Consider the following 24,286-nt stretch of genomic DNA (forward strand, 5'->3'; position numbering starts at 1 on the left):
ACTATATATACCTTCACTTTTTAATATATAGCTTTTAGTTATCATTATATGCTTCCAGAACATATAGTTCCTTCCTCAAAACTTATCAGCTGCTAGGGACATGGTACCTTGTATGCAGCACTGGGAAAATGAGTGAATATTGTTTTAGTATTTCAGTCCGACACAGGCACTAAATACAAAAGTTGCCCTGTCAGATCTCCTTTGTGAAATACTGCACATAAAATCTTACCTGACTTGCAGGACTAATATATGCAAAGTTTCTTCCAGACAAACTTTATCGCAGAAAGATGAATAGAAAGCAGTTAAGTATCACAAAACCATTACTTTTCCTAGTACTAGTAAGATAATTTCTTTGTAAATTGGACACAAGAAACCTTGTAGAACATTTAAAAATTCTACAAAAACCCTAAGTTGTATCTCTTTCAAGAATGCTACAATTCTATCGCTTCTCGGCCTTTTGGCTAAGATCAAGTGTAGTGAAGAATGCTACAATTCTATTATTTCAAGAATTCTACTATTAGAATAATAAAGGGTGTGAAATTTATTTTCAGTAGTTGTCAAATACCCTGCTCAGGCACTGCAGGCTGAAGCTAAGAGACACGCTAAGAGCTATTCCTTAGTATTCTTTCCCCCTACATAATACTTATGACCCAGAGGCACAACTTTCACTTCTCCCTAAAGCATGTTTTGTCCATTTCCACATGTTCTGGGTAGTGCAAGTCCATTTCCCTACAACTGAGCAGATGAGATTTCCCTACAACTGAGCAGATGTCTAGGCTGCAAGGGACCTGGTGTTGTAAAATCGAGTTGATTATTTAAAACCAGAAAATCTGAGTTCAAATCAATTCCCAACAGCTTAATTTTCTTTCTAGTCACACAGCCTTAGATTCTTCATCTGTTAAGTATGATAACATCTACTTCATATGGCCATTTTTGAAACCCCCATAGATCAGTTCTTTAAATAATCTCAGTCTCATATAATGGCAGCTCTACTGGGGGAAGTTCATAGTACATTCCAAAGTACAATATAAACTAATTCTGAATTATATCATTCTCTTCCTGATTTCTAACTGATTGCTAGTGAGGCCAAGATCATGAATTCAATTCTTTTTTTTTTCTTTTCCATTTTTTTATTTTTCTATTTTATTTCACTTTATTTTTTAACTCAATTCTTTTATAGTCCTTAACTTTATATATATACTAGAGGCCCGGTGCATTTGTGCACCAGTGGGGTCCCTTGGCCGGGCCTGTGGGATTAGGCAGAAACCAGCTCTCCGACATCCCCGAGGGGTCCTGGATTGTGAGAGGGCGCAGGCCAGGCTGAGGGTCCCCACTGGTGCAAAGGGTGGGGAGGGACGTTGGAGGTTGGCTAGTCAGGGAGGGGCTATGCCTGTCTCGCTAAGTCCGTACCCCAGCAGCAAGCTAACCTCCCAGTCGGAAAGTCTGCCCCCGGTGGTCAGTGCACATCATAGCAAGCAGCTGATCGGCCTTAGCATATCATTAGCATATTATGCTTTGGTTGGTTGAACAGCCGCCCGGACACTTAGCATGTTAGGCTTTTATTATATAGGATATATGTATAAAAATTCCCAGTTGTCTGTTAAGATACCAGAACTGCCCTAACCAGTTTGGCTCAATAGATAGAGCATCGGCCTGCGGACTGAAGGGTCCCAGGTTCGATTCCAGTCAAGGGCATGTACCTTGGTTGCGGGCACATCCCCAGTAGGGGGTATGCTGGAGGCAGCTGATTTATGTTTCTCTCTTATCAATGTTTCTAACTCTCTATCCCTCTCCCTTCCTCTCTGTAAAAATCAATAAAATTAAAAAATTAAAAAGATACCAGAACTGCTACAACACTGTTGCTGGCTTACTCCAACCCATCAGTGTTTGGGGAGGACCTCAAAACATGTTCTTTTGATGGTCAATTAGTAGCATCTCCTTCATATAAGGACAGCAGCAAAAAATACCTATTTACTTAAGATTAACTACAGGACCGAAATGGGTATACAGTGGTATTGTTACCTTAAACCACTGGGAGGATCTGGATTAGTTTTGAATTCATTGCCAGCACCCAAGGACTCATGATACAGTTACTCTGTTGTGAATAGATGTTCTGAGAGGATAGGGATATAAACACCACTATCATTTTTGACCCCTAACATAAGCATTGTGAACAAAAGACTGCATTAGAAGAGAATACTCTATTAACAAATATTTTAAGTTTTTCTTTATTTTGGAACTGCCTTTATGTACAGACATCATAAAAAAAAGCACATATGCTGCAGATTTTCCAAGGACTAGAAGTTGGAAATAAAAGTTAAGGGCAACCAGGAGAACTGAAATTGTCCCAGAGAAGCTCTGAGGATCACATTCCTTAAATATCCTTGATGACCTCTTCAAGTTCTTCCTTTGTGAACATGTGGAAATTCTGGCCAGGCTGCACAGTGGCTAGCTGGAAAGAAAACAGTGAAGGGTTAATAAGCGGGACTCAGCCAGCCTGCTGATGGCCAAGAGACGCTGTGCTGGGGATGCAGCTGGTCACTAGGACCGCAGGGACCTGCTGTCCCAGGGATATCCTTTCCGGCAGCAGCTTCCGAAAATAGTTCTGACTCCAAAATAAAAATTCTCATTGACCAAATTTTCTATTTTGAGGTTAACCCACACATCTAAGTTAACCAAATGCCTGGTATCATTGTCACTTCTTGAAATTACTTCAACAAGGATCACAAAAGCAGCAGCCACGTACATGGAGTCAGTATATTTTTCTGTTAAAGATTCCTTTAGAAAAGCATATTTATACACATGCAAGTTGAGTTTGTGTATGTGACCTCGGGTGACTTGGCCACTTTGTGCCTCAATTTTCATCGGTAAAATGGGGATAATAATAGCACCTACTTCATGGAATAATTATGACGATTAAATGTTAATAGTCTGCCAGTGTAGTTCAGTTGGTTGAGTGTCGTCCCAATTACCATAAAGTGGTCATTTCAATTCCTGGTCAGGACACATATCCAGGTTAGGGGTTCGGTCCCTGGTCAGGACACATATGGGAGGCAACTGATCAATGTTTCTTTCACATTGATGTTTCTCTCTCCCCGCCCACCTCCCCCCCCCCCCCCCCCGCCCCTTTCTCTCTAAAACAATAAAAACATTTTTTTTAAAAATCCATGGGGAAAAAAGTGTTAATATATGCAAAGTGCTTAGAACAGTGCCTAGAACATTATAATAAGCACCAAATAACTAATTGTTAACTATTATTGTTAGGTATTCTCTTTAAAATTGTCCATATGGCAACTTAACAAAAATGTTTTGTTTTTTAAAGAGGACTGGGCATGAAAAGATTTTATTAACAACTAGAGGCCCGGTGCACAGATTCGTGCCCTGGTGGGGTCCCTTGGCCTGGCCTGCAGGAATCCGGGAGAAACTGGCTCTCCAATATGCCCCAAGGGGTCCCAGATTGCGAGAGGGTGGTTCTCTGGTGAAGCACCCCACAATCGGGCTCTCTCCTCTCTGGTTCCGGGTGCATCACCCAAGAACACAGCTGCCAAGTCACCACAGCTCAGCAGCTCCTGCATTGAGCACCTGCTCCCTGGTGGTCAGTGCGCATCATGGCTACTGGTCAGAAGGTCGCTTAGACTTTTATATATATTGATGACAGGAATTCAATTGTGACTTATTAGTAATAATCAGTACTGACCATGAGGGGGCGGCTCCTGTGTTGAGCAGGATCGGGCCAAAACCAGCTCTCTGACATCTCCTGAGGGCATTTCTGGATTGCGAGAGGGTGCAGGCCAGGCCGAGGGACCCCACCGGTGCACAATCAAGGCCAGGGAGGGACACAGGAGGTTGGCCAGCCGGGGAGGGCTCCAGGGCATGTCCAGCCCTTCTCACTCAGTCCCGATCAGCCAGACCCCAGCAGCAAGCTAACCTACCGGTTGGAGCATCTGCCCCCTGGTGGTCAATGCACATCACAGTCACTGGTCAACCGGTCCACTGTCTGCCCTCTGGTGGTCAGTGCACATCATAGTGAGCAGTTGAGGGGTCTTGGCATATCATTAGCATATTGCACTTCGATTGGTTGAACGGAAGACTGGACGACCAGACAACCGAACACTTAGCATATTAGGCTTTTATTATATAGGATCTTAAGGCCTTTGCACATGGCTGTTCCCTCTTCCTGGAATACCCTTCTCATCCTTTCTCCAGGCATCACCTCTTTTAGGAACTTGCCCAATGCCCCAGTGTTAAGTTATATGCTCTTGTGACAATCCATTCTACTGCTGTCACCTCAAGCTGTTATTATCTGTATGTCCTCTCCATTACACAGTATACAACTTGCATGGGAATTGGATTTTCTGTGTCTGTATCCCTGGTATCTATCATTGTACATGGCACAGAATGGGTCTTTAATACATACAATGCTGAATGATTTCTACTTTTCGGAACCAACTCCTTCATGTGTACCATGCCTTCCCTCTTCCAGAACTTTTCCATCACTATCTAACCTCTGTTTTTATTTAATATTTTTCTACCTACTAGTTTCTTCTCAGTCCAAAGTATTTTCAAGTCTTTCCCCATCCTTAAAGAGACAGAAGTCCTTTTCTTTAATGCTACCCTCTGCTGTCAATATGTCTTAAGGAATCAGCAGATCTTGTTTGGTCCATTTCATTAGCTCCCTTTCACTCTGTAACTCATCGACTTCTGGCTTCTACCATTACTGCTTTACTAAAATTGCTTATTCAAAAGATATCAGTAACTCCTTAAGACCTGAGCATACAAAACTGTATGCTCAATCTTCAGCAACAGGAGCTAAGATACTGAACAACAAAAAAAAACAGTAAAACCGAAAATACCTCTATGTTAGTTGCATTTAGCTTCTCCTCCATTACTTGTTTGAGGATGATGAGAGAGGACTTGATGGCTTCTTTCAGAGTCATAGACTTGAAACAAAGAGGGTAGGAAGAGTAGCCATTAATTGTACATAACCCCTCCTTCCTTCAGAGTCCCCCATGCCTCCCTGAAGAAATGATTTAGCAACTATTAACAAATCAAACATCAATAAGTACAGCGCATTACAAGTTCCTCCGGAATTCAAGTAAGTGGTAAATAAGCAGAATATATTTACTCAGAGAAAATGTCTTATTTTGAACCAGAATAAAGTCACCAACTTTCATCTTTGAAGAAGGAGAAAGGACTATCCTTCTCTAGTTTTCTTATTTTAATTTAGAAGCAAGATAATATTGGTGATATCCTATGAATAATAATTCCTAAATAATCTAGCCCAATGGTTTAGAAAATCTGCTCTTTTGTATTACCTTTTGTACCCTATTGCCTGCAAACGTAAAACCAATAATACTATTGGGGTTGATATGAGCAGGGATCCCTGTATGAACCACTGAATGATGAGTATGGCAGCCTTCAACCACAAGTTACCAAGTCTTCCCCTCCCACAAAGATAAAAAGTACCAAATGCCCACTTGCTTCAAGAGGCAGACTAGGAAGTATAACCTGTTAGGTGGAGCTGTGAAGAGCAAGGATAAACAAATTGTACCCATCTATGCCGTCCACTCAGCAATAAGGAGAAACTACTGATGTGTGCAAAAACATGAATGGATCAAAAACAGCATGTTGAACAAAAAAAAGGCAGACACAAAAATACAAATTGCATGATTCCATTCATAAATAGTACAAGAACCAACAAAACTATAGTAGTGAGTGTGACTGCAAGGGAGGGAGGGAGACGGACTGGAGAGGAGACAAGCACCCTGGTGGCGACAGAAGTTTCTGTACCTATGCGGTGCAGACAAGGGTATGTACAACTGTCAGAAATCTCAGTCTCTACACTTTATTGTATGTAAGTTACATCTTGGTTTAAAAATAATAAAAGTGAGAATCGTTATCAGTATAGACGTGGTACATACCACAAGTGAGATTGCTTAGTTACCTTGTGGTAAACTTCTTGCAAGGAGCTCTGGGCACCCTCTGAAGCAGAGCCAATTGCTCGAGCATCACACTGTACAAAGGTCCCAGATGGGTCCATATGAAACCTGCAAAATGTCCCAAAAGAAGAGGATTAAAATGCTTAAGAGTGGTGGCATTTTAAAAAATACATATATTTTATTGATTTTTTTACAGAGAGGAAGGGAGAGGGATAGAGAGTTAGAAGCACTGATGAGAGAGAGACATCAATTAGCTGCCTCCTGCACACCCCCCACTGGGGATGTGCCTGCAACCAAGGTACATGCCCTTGACTGGAATCAAACCTGGGACCCTTCAGTCCACAGGCTGACGCTCTATCCACTGAGCCAAACCAGTCAGGGCAGAGTGGTGGCATTTTATGTAACAAACATGTCCTAAAAAATATAAATGCTTGGCCTGCAGTTAGAAAATTCCACCGAAATATGGAGGCACAGATCAAAAAATGTTCTATGCCTGGAGAAACCAAATCTTTTAAAAAGTGTTTAAGAATACTAAGAGCCTCTTAAAAAGGGGGACTCAGAAGGAAGTATAGTATCGTGTATGTAAATTTGGCACTCGGGTGTGCCTATCTTAATATCTGAGGACAGGGATTGGGTCAAAATTCCCAAGCAAAGCTCCAAAGCCCACCCTCTGGCTACAGTAACAAAGAATTAGCACTGGATCCAGTGGGGAGTTCTCCAAAGGGTCCCCAAATCTGTCTTTGTATAAGCAGCACAGGACCACTGAATTTTACAGTTATAAGCCTTTCACTTTTTATAACTCTACAATCATTTTCTCAGTTGATTTAAACTACCAGTCTCCACCCCAAATTAAAATAATTCCCCCAAAAAAGAAGCAGGAAAAATATGGCAAAATGATTCTTACAGCTGAGGTCCTTTCTCGTCAACTCCTCCAAATAACAGTGCTACGCCAAAGGGACGAGACTAGAACCGGGAAAAAAAAAGGTATTAAGATAATTGGTCCCAAAGAACAGCAAGAAAACCTGACACAGCTTCACACTCACCATGGCACCCGGATCTGCATCCTCCTCTCCAAACTGCAGGGCCAGATTGGACACAGCCTGGGTCACACTCTCCACCGTCATTGTCTCATTGTAGGTGAACCAATGGTTCTGGAAGAGGAGCAAAGCATGGTCTACCTTCCAAACAAGCAGGGCAGTAAAGCGCGCCCCCCCCCCCCCCCCGCCCAGCCCACTAAACATGCCCCTCCTGCCCCCCCTTGAACTGCGCTTGGAAACTGAAGCTTCAAGCTCCAGAGTGTTTTCCTTAACACTGAACTCGAATGCTTGGGACAAGATGAGAGGAAGAGAAATAGCTCTGGAGACAAACTTTTACCAGAAGGATTCCAAGTAATGCTGGACTGGAGCACTGTTCCCTAGAAAAACAGTTAGCCCCTCACAGCACCAAGTTTAGTCTTTTCACAAAGTGAATGCAATAGCTGAGTGCCACTTTGCCTATCTTATCGTTCTGCTGGTGTTGAGATTATTCTCACATTACTGACAGCAAACTTGCAAATAAGTGCAAAAAATTTTCCCCATCACATATTGTTTTCTTCCTAGTCTGCTCTCCAGGCAGCAGGTACTCAGTTAAAAAAAAAAAAAAAAAAAAAATCAGTGTTCCTCACCAGCATTTGTCACCTGGTACCTCTCATTACTCACCACAGGAGAGCTGCTATGTGCAAGCCCAGCAGCAAAGGCAGCTGGGGGGACAATGTCCTTTAGCTGTGCTTACCTCCTGCTATGGTGCTCCCACAGAAAGTCAATTAGGGAACAGAATGCAGTGTGATGCCTGCTTTATAGAAGGCAAACCAAAAGGAAGCAAGAGACTGTCAGCACCATTTACCAGGGCTTCCCTATAGCTGCGATGGTTGGGTGGCTAGACTCCAAGCCTCTGAAAGCTGTGACTAGGGATTCTACCCAAATCACGCCCAGGAGCTATCTCTGGTATTCACACAGATACCTGCAATACAGCCCACACAGCTATAGCATCACTAGACAGGAACTCAAGCACCACAGTAAAAATAAGAGATGATGCTAATTTTACCTGTGTCTCCACTCTGGCTTTATCAATTAAAGTCTTAGCATCAGCAATTAGCCCACTCATGGCACAACCTGTAATGTAAAAGCAACAGTGACCCAGCGGCCAATCCTTGTAGAACTCTTTCACCACTCAGGAAATACAGAAATTCTGGAGTGGAACCATGGCACCATTCAGCAACCCCACAGCAATATACCCACGAGAGCAGACGGGAAATTATCTGCTCTGAACGCCAAGTATAATTATATTACAAACAAATAAAAAACCATCCACAATGGCACAGAAGTCCAGCTGGTAAGGTAGAAGACAGAGAAGAACAGCTAATCAAACATGAATTTCCACATATTACATCTGTAGACCATGATGCACTTTCAAACTAAGCAAACACCAACACTCCAACAAGAGAAATAAGGAAACAAATAGCCATCTTACTGTGGGCTTCGATGAAAGACCCTAGAATAAAATCAAATGAAAAACCCTTTTCATTTCCCTGGCCAAACCCAAGCCAACTAGCATACTGGAGGGAAGTTTGCCTAATGCTCCAAGATAATGAGCTTATGGCTGTTACTTTACATGCCATGACTCAAATCCAAATCTCCAGCCCAGGTCTCACTCCCATGTTTCAGACTCATAAAGCCAAATGTCTCCCGTAATATATCTATTTGGAGGTACCACAGACTCAAATCAGACTCCATCTGCTTCCTTGGCCTCCACAAACAATCAGATTTCAAATTCTACCAATCTCTATGTCAGCGGTTCTCAACCCCTTTGGCGGTCGAACGACCCTTTCACAGGGGTCGCCTAAGACCATCCTGCATATCAGATATTTACATTATGATTCATAACAGTAGCAACATTTCAGTTATGAAGTAGCAACGAAAATAATTTTATGGTTGGGTCACAACATGAGGAACTATATTTAAAGGGCCAGAAGGTTGAGAACCACTGCTCTATGTGATTAACCCATCTGGCATTAGTCCTTACCTCTGCGTTCTCTGGCCACGGCCTTGGTTAAAGCCCTCATCTCTTTTTAGATTAAAAATAATTTCTTACCTGCTGTCCCTGCCTCCAGTCTCAGCCCCCTTCACTCTACCTTCAATATTGTTACCAGAATGGTCTTTCTAAAACCCTACCGGAGTATTACCTCAGGGCTTAAAGCCTTTCCCATTAAAGCAAAAGGATCAAATTTAAGCTCATGCGCATAGTAAGGACTTCCGCCGCGGATCCCAGACTCTTTGCTAGCCACAGCCCATCCACCTCCCAGTCATATCAAACTGCTGTGCCAGGGCATTTTTATTTTACACAAGGCTCTGCTCATTTCTATTCCCTCTAACTAGAATGCTCTGCTATAGCAGGCATTTGTTTACTCGGTAAAACTTCCTTATCTTGTAGAATCAACTCAGCTCACGCATCACCTTTATGGAATCCTTTTTTGAAAGTCCCACCACCACTGGCCTCAGCAAAACTAATTATTTCCTCCTTTGTCCCCCTACTGAGCACATAAACAGCCTTTCCTAATACCTAGGGCCCTTAACTGCATTTACTTATTTATTTGCATGACCAGGCCCAGGAGTAGACTGTGTGCTTCTAGAACACAAGGACCATGTCTCATTCCTCTCCGTATCCCTGGTGACTAGCACAATGGGTGGTACATAGTCGGCTCTCAATCTGTTGACTGAAGTGACACTGACCTACCTACAAAAGACAGGTGCCCTGGGATAAAGTTGTCACAATGTTCTGAACTTAAAACACGGAATCTCAGCTTCTGTATCTATGAAAGAGAATGTCAAGCTCCCAGAGTGGTCACGCCATTTGGTTCTGATGCCTACCAGCAATTAATTATTTTACCTAATTATTTTACCATTGTTTCATTAGATAACTAGATAGGTTAAGAAAATTTAGACAGCCAACTAAAATGCCATGCTATAAATAAGTGGAATTACTCACTATAATGATGCCGAAGCTAAGGAAGGGGAATTATAACAGAAACAGAAAAAAAGGAGGGAAGTAGAGGGAGATAAGGAGTGAAGAGATAAATCTGAAAACTGAGGCAGAGGACTGATCTGGTCAAAGTCTATTATTCTTATACTCTCTGAGCCTTAGTCATGAAGATCCTTAGCATTCCTCTCTTCTTAGTGAACACCCTAGCTTCCTACACCATCCTCTGCTTCACCAGAATTCTTGGCTCCTGGTGGCCTCCTACCTGAGCTAATGTTGTACATCAATGAAGACCCAGCCATCACAGGGAGCTGGCCTATGATTCAACCTTCAGTATTTCAACAACCATCACATTTGCAGTCTAAATGTGAGGGAGAAAGGAACTTCTGGGGCAAGTGGGCGCTACAATAGCTTCCTACTCCTATATTCCTGGCCTACTGCCTGGAAATCAACCGCTAACAAGGGAATAAGACCTTCATCTAATGAACCTCCCCTGGAACATCAAAGAAGACTAATTAACCCAGGCCAGATCCTACAGAGCAGCTTTCCCCTGCTCCTTACCTATGTGAGCATCAATCTCTACAATTTTCTCAATGCTGCTTGGCTCCATGAGTGGGGAGGTAATTCTCTTCTCCACAGCTAGGCACACCCCCTCTGACGTCTGGATCCCAATGGCTGTAGAACCAAGCTAAAGAGAAACGTATTATGGTTAACATGTCCTGGGCGAAGAACAGTCTCACATACTCACCAGGAATCTTTCTGTAGATCTTCACAAGGCAGACCTTCAATCAGCCATAGCTGGTACACATAAAAGGAGCCCCCTAAGTCAGTAATGTATTGCTCCTATTGATGGCAAGAGCATGGATTTACAAAATTCTCAAGGAGAAGTTCAATAAGGTCTTGAAAATATCTGAAAAATGATCAACTTGAATGCCAATATTTTGAAGATGGGAAGATCCTAAAGTTCTATACATAGTGGGCAAGGAAGTAATAAAACTCTAATGTTTTCTCTGGACTTGGTTTCTTCTCACCTTTGCTATCTTGATCTGTTCCAAAAGGGGATATTCCTCGAATCTATGTGACCTCCAGAAAAATAATTTACTTTAAAAAAAAGAAAAAAGAAATACCACCACCAAGGTAAAAATATTAATTTTTCGAGGTCACTAGCAGTCCACAATATAGCTTAATTTCATCTCTCCATCTCCATGCCACCCTCCTAGTTACCTACCTTTCTGTCTCAGTTTCCTTGTCTGCAAAATGGAGATAATAACAATACATCGAGGAAGGTAAATTAATACATTAAAATGCTTAAAATGAAACCTAGCACATAATAAACGAGCAACAAATGTTAATTATTCTTACTTGCCTATCTTACTTCAACTGCCTCCTACTCAGTCTCCCATCTCTAATTTCTCTCCCCCTACCTATCTTTCCTGTTATGGCCTGACAGATCCAGTAAAATGCTATTTTTATCACACTGCTTCTCTGAAGAACTAATATCTCCCTATATTGCCTGTAACATCAAATTCAAATAAGCTTCCAGAGCCCTCAAAACCTAACCCCTTTTCTCTTCCAACTTTATTACTTTGTTTTCCAACAAAATCCCTCAAGTATGGCCCAAGCCATTTTCTCATGCTGTTATCCCCTACCCTTGGCACCTCTGCTCACGCCGTCTCCCTGCCTATCCAAATCCACCCACCATGCATAAAGCCTTCCAAGACTATGTGTCCTCTCCCCTGAACTACCATTTTCTTTCCTTAGGTCTACAAAGCAGGGACTGCCCGTGTGAGCACAGACTCCGAGAGCCTGTTATTGCAAAGGATTCCAAAGAATTCCATGAATCATTCTGCATAACATGCTTACCATGCCCCATGAACAGGCTATTTTATAAAATATATCAAAATCAAGATGGTTTTCTTTTGTACACTTACAATTGCCTCCAGATATTTTTATATTACAATTCTGCCTAAACTTCACTCCCCACCTCCTTGGTGGGGACTGGGGAGAGGGAGAAAAGAGGGAACATCTAAACCAGTGGTTCTCAACCTTCCTAATGCCGCGACCCTTTAATACAGTTCCTCATGTTGTGGTGACCCCTAACCATAAAATTATTTTCGTTGCTACTTCATAACTGTAATTTTGCTACTGTTATGAATCGTAATGTAAATATCTGATATGCAGGATGTATTTTCATTGTTACAAATGGAACATAATTAGAGCATAGTGATTAATCACAAAAACAATAGGTAATTATATATGTTTTCTGATGGTCTTAGGCGACCCCTGTGAAAGGGTCGTTCGACCCCCAAAGGGGTCACGACCCACAGGTTGAGAACCGCTGATCTAAACTGACTCTTTGTAGTGTTTAATGTAACTCATTAGAATACAAGTAACCAATGTCCAGGTACTCAGTGTAATACAATAATTTTGACACTGACATAGATTTCCACTCCTTCCCCCAAGAACCCTACTCTAAAAGCATTCCCCCATTCCTGTTAGCTATGTCTCACCCATGCCATCCGTAGAGTACCTCCAAGTGATCATTTCTACTTGTCAGCCATTTTTAGTCATTTCTCCAGCTCCTTTCATACTACTAAACTCTTACAGATATCAAACTACTTTCTCATCAGCTACTCATAAGTTGTCAAGGCAACAGCCAGGCTAATTTAAATACCAAAGAGCCTGAATTTCACAAAGGTTAAATTACATCCATTAAGGGCTACATCACTGTATCTATCCTACCTCAACCTAGGGCCAGGGAGATCAGATACCATCTCATTATCGCTAACTAATCTAGAAATTACTAGCGGGAAGGAGCTTAAAGGAGAACCTCCAAAATTGAGGCTTACTCAGTTTTGCACATCTGAGCAGAACTGTTGTCTTAGCTGAGGCTCAAAATAAATGCCACAGCTTGGAATTCTGATAGTCTTCGTACTTCATAGTAATGTATGGTTTCAATATAGGGCTAAGATGATCAGATACAGAAACAGGCACTTGAAGCTGGCCCATCATTTTCTGTCCCACTACCTATCACAATGCTTCCTCCTTCACTTGTACGTCTCTAACTAATCAGAACCCCCCTTTTCCAGATTCTCAGACAACGGTTTCCGCCAACACACTCTTTCTAGAAGAGGTAGCTTGAAAGGAAACACACTAGCTCTTCAATCATGTGAGGAAATGTCTTATGGAAGAGGTTTAAACATCATGTGTGGTTCAAGAGCAAAATTAGAACCAATTAAAAGAAACTTCAGGAAGTTAGACTTTTGATTCAATACAAGGATAAATTTCTAAAATACCACAAACTATTTTCAAACAGAATGATTTATATAGTGAGAAAATATTCTGTTGCTAGACTATACAAACAGAAGCTGTTTGTAGGGATATAGAGGTGCCTGAAGCACAAAGGTGAAGGGCTGGACTAGACCAGTGATTCTCAACCCTTGCTGGACATTAGAATCACGGGGAGTTCTCACAAATACTGATGCCTGGACCTTACCGTGGACAACCTAAATCAGAATTTAGATCATCTACAGCCCAACAGATATAGTTCCTACATGAGAACTTCAGTTTATTTTCTAACTTTTCGAATACTGTGTTTGAACTATTCGATTTTGTTACTAGGTTACAGAACACATCTCTTGTTCAATCTAATATAAATTTACAATCTTACCAATAATACAGGTGATCAGTTAAATAATTTGTTAAAAATATCTCCCAGGTGCTAACTCTGGACTTCTATACCCCCTCTTCATAGCCAAGATTCTCAACACAAACATATCCCTCTAAGCCTCTGAGAAAAGGTTACTTACATGATTATGAAGCAGTGATCTATTCAAAAAGTTTTAAAATAGATTTTAGGAATGGGATTGAAATTGTTATTAAAATGGTTAATAATGGTGGTTAAAGGGAGATAAAGAACATTTTCTAAAGGAATAGAGAAAACACATTTACTCTAAATGGTCTGCCAGCAAAGTGTTACGTTGCTGTGAAATTTCAAAAACTATGCCATTTGATACTATACCTTGATAGCCTCAATGGCATATTCCACTTGAAATAATCTTCCTTCAGGAGAAAAAGTATTCACACCCCTACAGTTAAGGAAAAAAAAGTATTAAAAATTTATCAGAAAAAATAAGCAAAGAGACACCAAACCCAAGTTCCTTGACATCTAGCTCAAATGGCTACAAGATGTGCACGCCATCATTATTCTCCTTTCCCACATGATCTGTAGTTGTTTTTCATTTTTTTATTTTTGGTACATTAACAGCTTTTCAAGGAATGAAGCCCATATAGCAGGGATGGGGAATGTCCGGCCTGTGGACTGTATAAGGCCTGCAGGGTCATTTGGTCTGGCCCTGCCAAGGCATTAGGGGTGAGCTAATTAAATGTTTGACCAAATATAGCAGGCTAATTTTTAAGTTGATCATTTTGAAAGGCCCGTGAATGATGTTATAAATATCCACATGGCCCTGGCAGAAGGAAGGTTCCCCACCACTACTATATAGAGAACACTTCTGTCCACTCCCAGAAAGTCTTCAAACTGATCCAAGGAGAGCACGTGGTCTTCTGCCTCAATCCTGAATCAATCTGGAACTCCTTTAAAAAACTCACGCCCCCAAACTATGCGGCAATTCCCAAGAAAACAAGCATTTATCCTTATTCTCTTCCCATTATACATTTGATGTTAATATCTTCTTAGTAAAAGTCATTCACAGGTTTTCTGTCTTTATTTGTATGAATTAGTATTGCTACCTTAACAGCAGACTGAGTGAGATCTGTGTAGTTCCTAAAGCCAAACCCGGTTCAGTCACTCAATATGTATTTATACCAATTACATGCCAAACTGCTTTTCTCTAAAACACCTCCCCACCTTTCCTTGCTCCAGTCTGTTGGAAATTCCTATGGAGAAGAGGCATCAATAATGGTCTTAGCTGGAAAAGCTTTCAGCACACAATGGGTACTTTAAAAAGTTGAATGAATGAAAATAGTTATGATCCTTGGTTTATGGAGTCTGGACTTTGAAACATGTGACATGATATGTATAGTATAGTATAGTATAGTGTTTTCAAATTTACCAAAAACTCTTCTTTTAAAAGAAATCTATATATATAAAAGGCTAATATGTAAAGTGTCCCCTCAGGAGTTTGACCGGGAGACCAGTTCAATCGTTCACTATGATGTGCACTGACCACCAGGGGGCGGCACGGAGCAAAGGAAGGCCCCAGCCAGCAGCTGGAAGGCCCTGATCCGCCCTGATCACCTTCACCAGCCAGGCCTAGGGATCCTACCCATGTGTGAATTTCATGCACCGGGCCTCTAGTTTTATATAAATCCCGAAAATATAAAACAGATAATTTAAGTTGACATTTACCACGTAACTACTATATGCCTGGTACTGTTACAAACCTTTAAATGATTTAACTCACTTAATCCGCAAAACAATCCTATGAAGTAGTATTCTAAGGCAGATACTATTTTACAGATGAGGAAGTTGAGACACAAAGAGGTTAAGCAATTTGCCCCAAATTACTCAGCATGTAAGAGGCAGAGCTAGAATTAGAATTGAGGCAATCTGAACACAGAGACCAGGCTTTAAACTGTTGCACAGACTGCCTCTGGGAACTATTCTGACTAAATCAGGGGTGAAAGGAGAATCCCACCATCCCCCAGCCAGCTGTTGGCCCAGAGGTAACATCCCTGATGTCCCTTCAAAGGACCTTTAGTTGCACTGGGATGTGAAAGAAAAATATCCCTGCGCTTTCTGTCTGTCTTTGTGGCGGCCCAGATTGAATAAGGGACTACATCTGAAAAAAAAAAAATTTTTTTTTAAAAAAAGGAAGTTTAGGATTCTGAGGAACAGTTTTTTTAATCACTGGGAGAAAAGTCTGAGTGATTTTTAAAAAACTTAACAGGCCCTAGCCGGTTTGGCTCAGTGGATAGTGCGTCAGCCTGTGGAATGAAGGGTCCCAGGTTCGATTCCGGCCAAGGGCACATGCCTGGGTTGCGGGCTCGATCCCCAGTAGGGAACGTGAAGGAGGCAGCCAATCACTGATTCTCTCTCATCATTGATGTTTCTATCTCTCTCTCAGTCTCTCCCTTCCTCTCTGAAATCAATAAAGAAATATTTTTTAAAATTTTTTAAATAAATAAATAAACAACTGCGGATAAGTTCTAGCTCTGCTACTGACTAGCTTTAATTCCCTCAAATGGAAAAACAAAAAACAAACCCTATCCTGCCTCTGTCATAAGACAACCAGTACTGAAGTGCAGAGAGCATAAAGGGACTCTGGAAAGTATAAAGTACTAGTCCAATGTGGTATTTTCATCCTAATTCAGGAACTTCACTCTAGGGAGGTATTACTATGTCCTCCCTAATATGGGGCTCTGCTCTCGCACCTCTTCTCAAACTTTACTGTCTTCATGGGTTATTTCATTTATCCAAGTACCAAGTCCTACTTCCAAATCGCTACTACCAGTTTGACCCCTTCCCGTACTAATCTAAATGCCTCCTGCGCATTTCCATTTGGATATCCCTTAGCACCAAACATTCAACATTTTCCAATCTGAAATATCTCTTTAAATCCAACCATTCTTGCAAAATCAACTCCATCTCCTTCCAATCCAGCTGCATTTTAATTTTTTTTAATTGATTTTTTACAGAGAGGAAGGGAGAGGGATAGAGAGTTAGAAGCATCAATGAGAGAGAGAAACATCGATCAGCTGCCCCTTGCACAACTTCTACTGGGGATGTGCCTGCAACCAAGGTACATGCCCTGGACCGGAATCGAACCTGGGACCCTTGAGTCCACAGGCTGATGCTCTATCCACTGAGCCAAACCGGTCAGGGCTGCATTTTAATTTTTTAAACACCTCCAATCTCCCGTTCCCCAAAATAGGAAGTTCTGAATGAACTGACTCATTCCTCCCCATCCTCTCCCATCCTATTTAATAAAAGCCTAATATGCAAATTGTCCCCTTGGGCGGTTATCTGACCCAGAGTTCAACTGCTCGCTATGATGTGCACTGACCACGAGGGGGCAGTGCAGAACATGGCAGGCATCGGGGACACATGCTGGACTACAGCAAGATGGTGGAGCAGGTGAGCGGACCACATCAGGCCAAGGTGGGGTGCCAGGCAGGGCAGTGGGGCTGTGAGGCTGGGGTGCAAGCTAGAGCCTGATCTCCGCAGGCCACCCCAAGAGACCCCACGCGTGCATGAATTCGTGCACCGGGCCTCTAGTATCAACCATGTGCCAAGAAATATCAACTCACATCAATTCCTCCTACACAGTAACTCAACACTCTCTTCCTCCCTTTCTCAATGCCCTCATTACCTTCCACCTATTACAATAGCCTTCTAACTGGTACTGACTCACTCTTTCCCCTAATCCAGTCAATTAATCTCTATTAAACAATTATGACTATGTAACTTCTTAAAACAAAAATTATGGCACTCAGTTACCTACAGAATACAATCCAAACCCCTTAACTTCATATGAAAAACCATGCACTATCTAGCACCATCCTATTTTCCTCGTATCTCCCACTATTACCATACAGGTATCATGTACCAGACAGACTGGAATTTCCCAAATATGCACTGTGTTTGCCCACTGCCCCTCCTTTGTACAGCCTATGTTCTCTGCCTCAAAACTCTTTGACTTTCACTGTCCATATTTATTAAAATCTTGCTTTCTCAAGGTTTTAAATACCAGCTCTTTTGTGAAGTTTTCCATGATCCCCCAATACTGAATTCCCAGTGTTGATTTGAATTTCTCTAACGACATGAATACATTTGATTCATCCTGTAGTTACTTTTGTCAATAGGTCTTTAAAAGACAATCTTCCATATGGGGCAATGATCTTGACTCTGTTCATTGCAGCATGACCAGCAACTAGAACAGTGCCTTGTACACAGCGAAGATCCAAGTACATTAGCTAAGTTTTAAATAAAAACTGACTGTACTTTAGCTCTTCTTGAGAAGACACAAAAATGAATAACACAAAGCAGCAATAAAGATGTTAAACCTTCAATGCTCTGGAAGCTAAATATTGACTAACAGAGGCATTTTACAGACTGTAGGGAAAGGTGTCAGTTTTAAAACTTCTCATACATCTGAGTCAGTAAAAGGGTAATGCTGTAGTTCTGGGTGATAAAACTTTTGACAGGGTCTATGAATAACTGATAAAGGCAGCTTCTCCAGCCATCGAGTACAAAGAAAACATCTGCCTAGCCTTAAAGAAAGAAAATGGAAAAAAAAAGTTATGTTTAAACTTAACTGATCAAAACAGAAACTGAAAGTAAAAGTGTCTGCAGCATATGTGCAATTTAATATGACTTAACATTTCCAAGCCCTGGAAGTTTCTTTTTTTTAATAAATACAACAATCTCGATTTTGATTTAGAAACCAGATTTGGCCTTCAACATAAATTAACTTGCTTTAAACTCTTTAAAAAGTAAGGAAAGCCTAGGGCCAGGACAATCAGCACGATGAGGAAACTTTCGAGAATCACTCTCAACACCAATCTCTAAAAAATCAGACTCCAGACACTATCCGGGCACAGCCAGGGCTGCCTTCGCGCTTTTGGAGAAACTCTAGGTCCCAGGAATCGGAGGAAAGGCTGCTCTATTCCCACGACTAAGAAGTAGAAAACGAGGCTCTCCTACAGGAAAAAGGGAGCTGAAATGCCCAAACCCAGCAAACACTCTCTGGCTGCTTTTCCTTCCAGGCAGCACGTTCACAGCTTTGAAGAAGGCAGCACGGAACGATGAACTGGGACGGGGGTGACCCCTGCCTCCTCCGGGTTAAAGGTCGGAGTACCGCCCCTCAGCCTCTTCCCAAGCACAAAGCGGAGCTTCTCGCTTCCGCACCCGGTCAGGACCCAGCAGTGACTCAGCGGGAGGGCAAGGCGGCCGATGGGCAGAAGTGCAGCTTGGGGGAACCACAGCGGGCGGCGGGGAGGGCAGCAGAGCCCCACGCTGGGCCAAACGCGGGTTCCCGGGGCGCCCCATGACACGGCAGAACCCAGGCCGAGGCTGGGCCCCCGGCCGGCCCACCCACCATCCCAGCCCCATTTCTCCCCGCGGCACAGACCTGTCGTACTCAGACCGGGTGAGGAACATGGCGAGGGCAGGAGAAGGCGGCAGCGGCTACGCGGGGACTTTGAGGGCCAACACGCGATCACCGGCACCCAGCAGCCGCACACCGCCGCGGAACCGAGGCCCTGCTCCCAACTGCGCGTGCGCCCGCGACCCCCTTCGACCCGCCCCCCTGCGCCTGCCTCCTATTGGTTGTTGGTAGTTCCCGCTGAGATGATTGGTCCAACGAGCTGCCCCGCCAGGCTGTGGTTGGCCCGGGGAGGGCGGGACAAAGGTCGTTCTTCCGTTTTAAATCGCAGGTGGTTGCTAGGGGCGCGGAACCGCTGGCGTGCGGAGCGAGGTCTGCTTTTAGAGAGGGTGTGGGAGTCGGGGGGTCTGAACCCCGAGTTGATAGTGCCCTCGCCGGCTCCCATAATCCTCGCCTGAGCACGTTGGCCCCGTTTTCTCCGAGCTCTTCAGCCGCCCTTAGATCCCCGCTCCTGCCGCTCTGGCTCGGTCCTCCCCAGGTGCTGAGTGAAGGGCTCCGGGACTGCACTTGGGCAGCGATGGGGGGGAAGGGAGGGCGCTGCAGGGGGTCTGAGCGGCCCTGGGGAGCGAGTCCGCTCGCTTCAGCCTCCCTGCCGTGGCTGTTGAAAAAAGTGGTGGGCTTTAGTCTGTGCGAAAGTCCCCAGGTGTCCGCGTGGTCAAGGTAATTTTACCAGCGTTTCCTTATATCCGCCTACGCCCCATACCCCTTACACGCCCCCTAGCGCAGGTTTTAGACCTGGTGACTCAGCTCCGGATCCGGAATCCAGATGGTTCATTGCTTCTTCTGTTATTCATGAAGAATTAGCTGACGGGGCCGCCTCTTGTATGCCCCTCGTTTCCCTTCCCTAGGGGAGGAGAGCAACTTCACAGCTTCGTAGAAAGACCGTCAATGAATTAATTTCTACAAGAAAGGTAACCAGTTAAGAAGTCATTTAATGGGCAGTATATGTCTGAAAGGGAGATGCCAGGGTCCAGTTCCCCTGAATATGAAACCATTGGTCAAGTCCTGAACCTCTCAGGCCTGTTTCTCAAGTCAAGTTCATACTTAGCCCTAGATTAGGTTTGTAAATGACCGGGGCATTTCAGTGGTTGGGGAAATTCAGAAATATGCCTTTTGGGTATTGACGTCTGTTTTTTCCCACCATTTATGTCCTGCCTTCATGAGTTCAATGAGAATTTCGTTTTGTGGTCCTTAGCCAGTCGGAGGTTCGATGCCTTAATAAAAAAAAATAAAAAATAAAACTGAGGAGAAATTCCAATTGCACTTGTCAGAGATCCGTTAGAATTCTGAGGGTATCTTCTGGTTAACTAATGTGGCTTATTGAAAAATGTTAGTTCAATTTACTATGCTTGCTCTTTAGAAGTTCTTTGGAAATTAATCTATAGTAACTATCTATATAGGTACTCAAGCACAGTATTTCCTGAACACCCCGAGATGCAAGGTGCTCTATATAATATCGGATATGGTAGTAAGTGTATCATAAATGTCTCACAAAATTAAATGAATGTGGAATCCTTTCTGGGTAAATGTTTGTGTCCATATATTATAAATAAAAGGAAGCTACAGGTAGTTGATTGTGGGTAAGAAGAGATATCTTCTTTTCTCCCAAAAAAGTGGAACTTTATGGCATAAAAATTCAGCACCTAGTTTAGTTTCTTGTCCATATTCAGTTCAACAAATAATTGCTTCATTAAGAGTTGGACCAGCCCTGGCCGTTTTGACTCAGTGATTAGAGCATCGCCCACGGACCAAAGGGTCACAGGTTAGATTCCTGGTAAAGGGTACATACCTCTGTTGCAGATTCCCCATCCCTGGTAGGGAGGCAACCAATTGATGTCACTCCTCTCTTTCTTCTCCCTCTCTTCCATTCTTTCTAGAAATCAATGGGGAAAATATTCTCCCATGAAGATTAAAAATATAAACTAGAGGCCCGGTGCACAAAAATTCATGCACTTGGAGGTTCCTCAACCTGGCCTGCTCCCTCTTGCAGTCCAGGACCCCTTGGGGGATGTCCACCTGCCGGCTTAGGCCCGCTCTCTGGGGGAAACAGGCCTAAGCCGTCAGTCGGATGGCCTTAGCACTGCCCAGGAGGTGGGAGAGGCTCCCGCCACCAGCACTGCACTAGCAGCCATGAGACCGGCTTGTGGCTGAATGGAGCTCCCCCTGTGGGAGCACACTAACCAGCAGCAGGCAGCTCCTACATTGAGCGTCTGCCCCCTGGTGGTAATTGTGCGTCATAGCAACCGGTCATTCCTGGCCGTTAGGGTCAATTTGCATATTACCCTTTTAGTAAATAGGATAACATTTTTAGAAAGGAGAATAGATATCATTTTTTTTAAAAAAATAGAGTTGGACCAGGTGTCCCTCTGAAAAAGAAATAATATAGGAGCCATAGAAGATAGAAAGGAAAGGAATGTAGTAAAATATTAGAGTCAGCTAGATTCAGAAACTGAGAAAGGAATACAAACATCCTGGAGAGCTAAACACATAAGTCCTGGAGCAAAATAAATTGTGGTAGAGTAGCCAGGGTGGACTGGAGACACTACCCAAATAGAGAAACCAGTAAGGCCCTGCTGGCATGGCTCAGTGATTGAGCATTGACCCATGAGCCAGGAGGTCATGGTTGGATTCCCAGTCAGTGCACCTGCCTGGGTTTCTGCTCAATCCTCAGTAGAGAGCCTGCAGGAGGCAGCATATCAATAATTCTCTCTCATCATTAATGTTTCTATCTCTTTGCCCCTCTCCCTTCCTCTCTGAAATCAATAAAATATATTTTTTAAATAATCTTGAAAACCTCGTGGTATCTCTTTGAAAGAAATTAAATGAAAGACGAGCTGTTTAAAAAAGTAAAGTAATTGAGGATAAAGAAAAATATGGTATGTACATACAAGGGAAAATGTTATGTAGTTCAGTTTACTGTGCTTGCTCAGCCTTAAAAAGGAATGAAGTTCTGATACATGCTACAACTTGGACAAAGCTTGAAGACATTATACTAAGTCAAATAAGCCAGACAACTATTATATGATTGTACTTATATGAATTACCTAAACTAGTCAGATTTACAGAGACAGAAAGTAGAATGGTGGTTACCTGGGGCAAGGGAAGAAGGGGTGGGGGAATTAATGGGTACACAATCTCAGTATGGGGATGATGACAAAGTTCTGGAGATGGAGTGTGGTGGTGGTTGCACAACAGTGTTAATGTACTTAATGCTACTGAACTGTACACCTAAAAGTGATTAACATGGTAAATTTTATGATATGTGCATTTTACTACAATAAAAAGAAATAAATTTTTTAAAGTAAATTGATTAACATGTGAGTTCTTTGAGGACCAGTGCTATGTCTTATTCGTCCTAACAGCTGGTATATAGATGTTTTAGGAATATTTGTTGAGTAAATAAACAAGTATTTATTGATTGCTATAAACATACTAGCCACATAGAGATTAATAGATGTATCATTAGCCCTGACCGGTTTGGCTCAGTGGATAGAGCGTCGGCCTGAGGACTGAAGGGTCCCAGGTTTGATTCTGGTCAAGGGCATGTACCTTGGTTGCGGGCACATCCCCAGTAGGGTATGTGCAGGAGGCGGCTGATCGATGTTTCTCTCTCATCGATGTTTCTGACTCTCTATCCCTCTCCCTTCTTCTCTGTAAAAAAATCAATAAAATATATTTTTAAAAAATAAATGTGTCATTAGAAAATTCAGTATTTCTAATTGAGACTTTCTTGAAATTTACTTTAAAACCAGTATTTCTCTTTTTCTTTTATTTCCTTTGTGGTTTTGTTTTTTGTCTTTGCAAAATAGAATTTTCTTGGTTACGATCTCTTTAGGTGAAATACTGAGAGGTAAGAAGGACTGTTTCCTCTTGAAAAAAATGCAGATTGTTTGGACAGTAATAAAAGTTCTGTATTCACCCACAGAATGAGAGCTCTCACATGTTTCGGTACTTTTTTGGCAAAAAAAAAAAAAAAAAAAAAGTAAAATTATCCTCTAATTAAAAGCTGCCACAGTAATTTTAGAGATGAATCACAGAGTTCTAAACTATGTTACAATAAAATGTGATACTTTTCTACGTATAGATTAGAAGCCTTGCAATGCCACTGGAAGTAAGTGAAATAGTTTGGTAAAGTTAATAGCCCAATAAATATTGGAAATACTCAGATTTGTTAGCAAAAGTCATTGTTGGTCTCCTTGTATCAGATGGCAGGAAATATACTTGTATGGAGAATTTTATAAATTAAATCAATCTAACCTAGGTCCCTTTACTCTTCCTAAATGTTGTGTCCCCCAAATCCAACTATCCACATTTATCTCTAGCACCTACAATTTGTTATTTACATAAAAAGACTTTTCAGATTTGGCTGCCTCGCCTTGTATATGATTTTTATTTTACCTTTTGTAAGAGTGTTTTTAAATAAGCAAAGATTTTTAGTAAGGATATTGGGAGGTTTAACTAGCCTTGATTCTTGCAAATTAAAGAGGGTTACCTAAAGCATAAAATTGAGACAAAGTTCAAAACAATTAGGAAAATGGTGAATTTCTATGTGTTGTTTCTAGATATAGTTATATATAGTAAAATACTTTTAATACTTTTACATGTAGTAAAAGTATCAAAATATGCATGTGGCTAATAAAAACAAATTCAAGAGAGGACAGTGATTACTTCTGGAGAGGAAGGAGAGAGGGAGAGAATGATATGAAGGGCTTTAATTTTATATGCAATTTTTTTTTTCATTTAGGAAGAATGGATTTGAGACAAGGCAAAGTGTTAACAAGGCTGGTTGGTGGGTGTGTGGATTTTTGCTGTCGATTCTGATTCTTTTCTGCTTGTGTTATATTCTATATGCATATTGTCGTAGACACTGGGAGTAAGTACCATTTCATACTGGTGTCGTGTGGGCATTTACGCACATCACACCACTTAATCCTCATGATGACCTTATACAAGTAAGTAGGACAGAAATGATTATCCCTATTCCATGGAAAAGGAACCTAAAACTGGGGAACAATTTATTAAAAACTGGATTGGGCCTGGCTGGTGGTTGAGTGTCGACCTATGAACCAGGAGATCATGGTTTGATTCCTGATCAAGGGCACATGCCAGGGTTGCAAGCTCAATCCCCTGTGGGGAGCCCCCAGGAGGCAGCCAATCTATGATTCTCTCTCATCACTGATGCTTCTCTCTTTCGCTCTCCAATAA

General features: G+C 42.2%; 1 protein-coding gene and 2 pseudogenes across 1 annotated transcript; 2 read left to right on the forward strand and 1 right to left on the reverse strand.

Annotated features, from left to right (window-relative positions):
* The first annotated feature begins 441 nt into the window (after window positions 1–441).
* On the forward strand, window positions 442–604 carry LOC138996523 (U2 spliceosomal RNA; annotated as a pseudogene).
* Window positions 605–2,199: 1,595 nt separating this feature from the next.
* Window positions 2,200–19,178, reverse strand: PSMA5 (proteasome 20S subunit alpha 5). Its single transcript, XM_070397522.1, has 9 exons — window positions 19,049–19,178; window positions 13,975–14,041; window positions 10,515–10,641; window positions 8,022–8,089; window positions 6,983–7,090; window positions 6,844–6,902; window positions 5,945–6,047; window positions 4,854–4,940; window positions 2,200–2,452 (listed from the first exon to the last, which is right to left on the reverse strand). The coding sequence occupies exons 1-9, from the start codon at window positions 19,075–19,077 to the stop codon at window positions 2,375–2,377; spliced, it is 726 nt and encodes a 241-aa protein (XP_070253623.1). The 5' UTR covers window positions 19,078–19,178; the 3' UTR covers window positions 2,200–2,374.
* Window positions 15,643–15,759, forward strand: LOC138996483 (small nucleolar RNA SNORA31; annotated as a pseudogene).
* Window positions 19,179–24,286: the final 5,108 nt, after the last annotated feature.

This window comes from Myotis yumanensis, unplaced genomic scaffold (genome assembly GCF_028538775.1).
Source record: "Myotis yumanensis isolate MYYU_CA2020_CCGP unplaced genomic scaffold, mMyoYum1.0.hap1 SCAF_17, whole genome shotgun sequence".
Lineage (NCBI taxonomy): Eukaryota > Metazoa > Chordata > Mammalia > Chiroptera > Vespertilionidae > Myotis > Myotis yumanensis.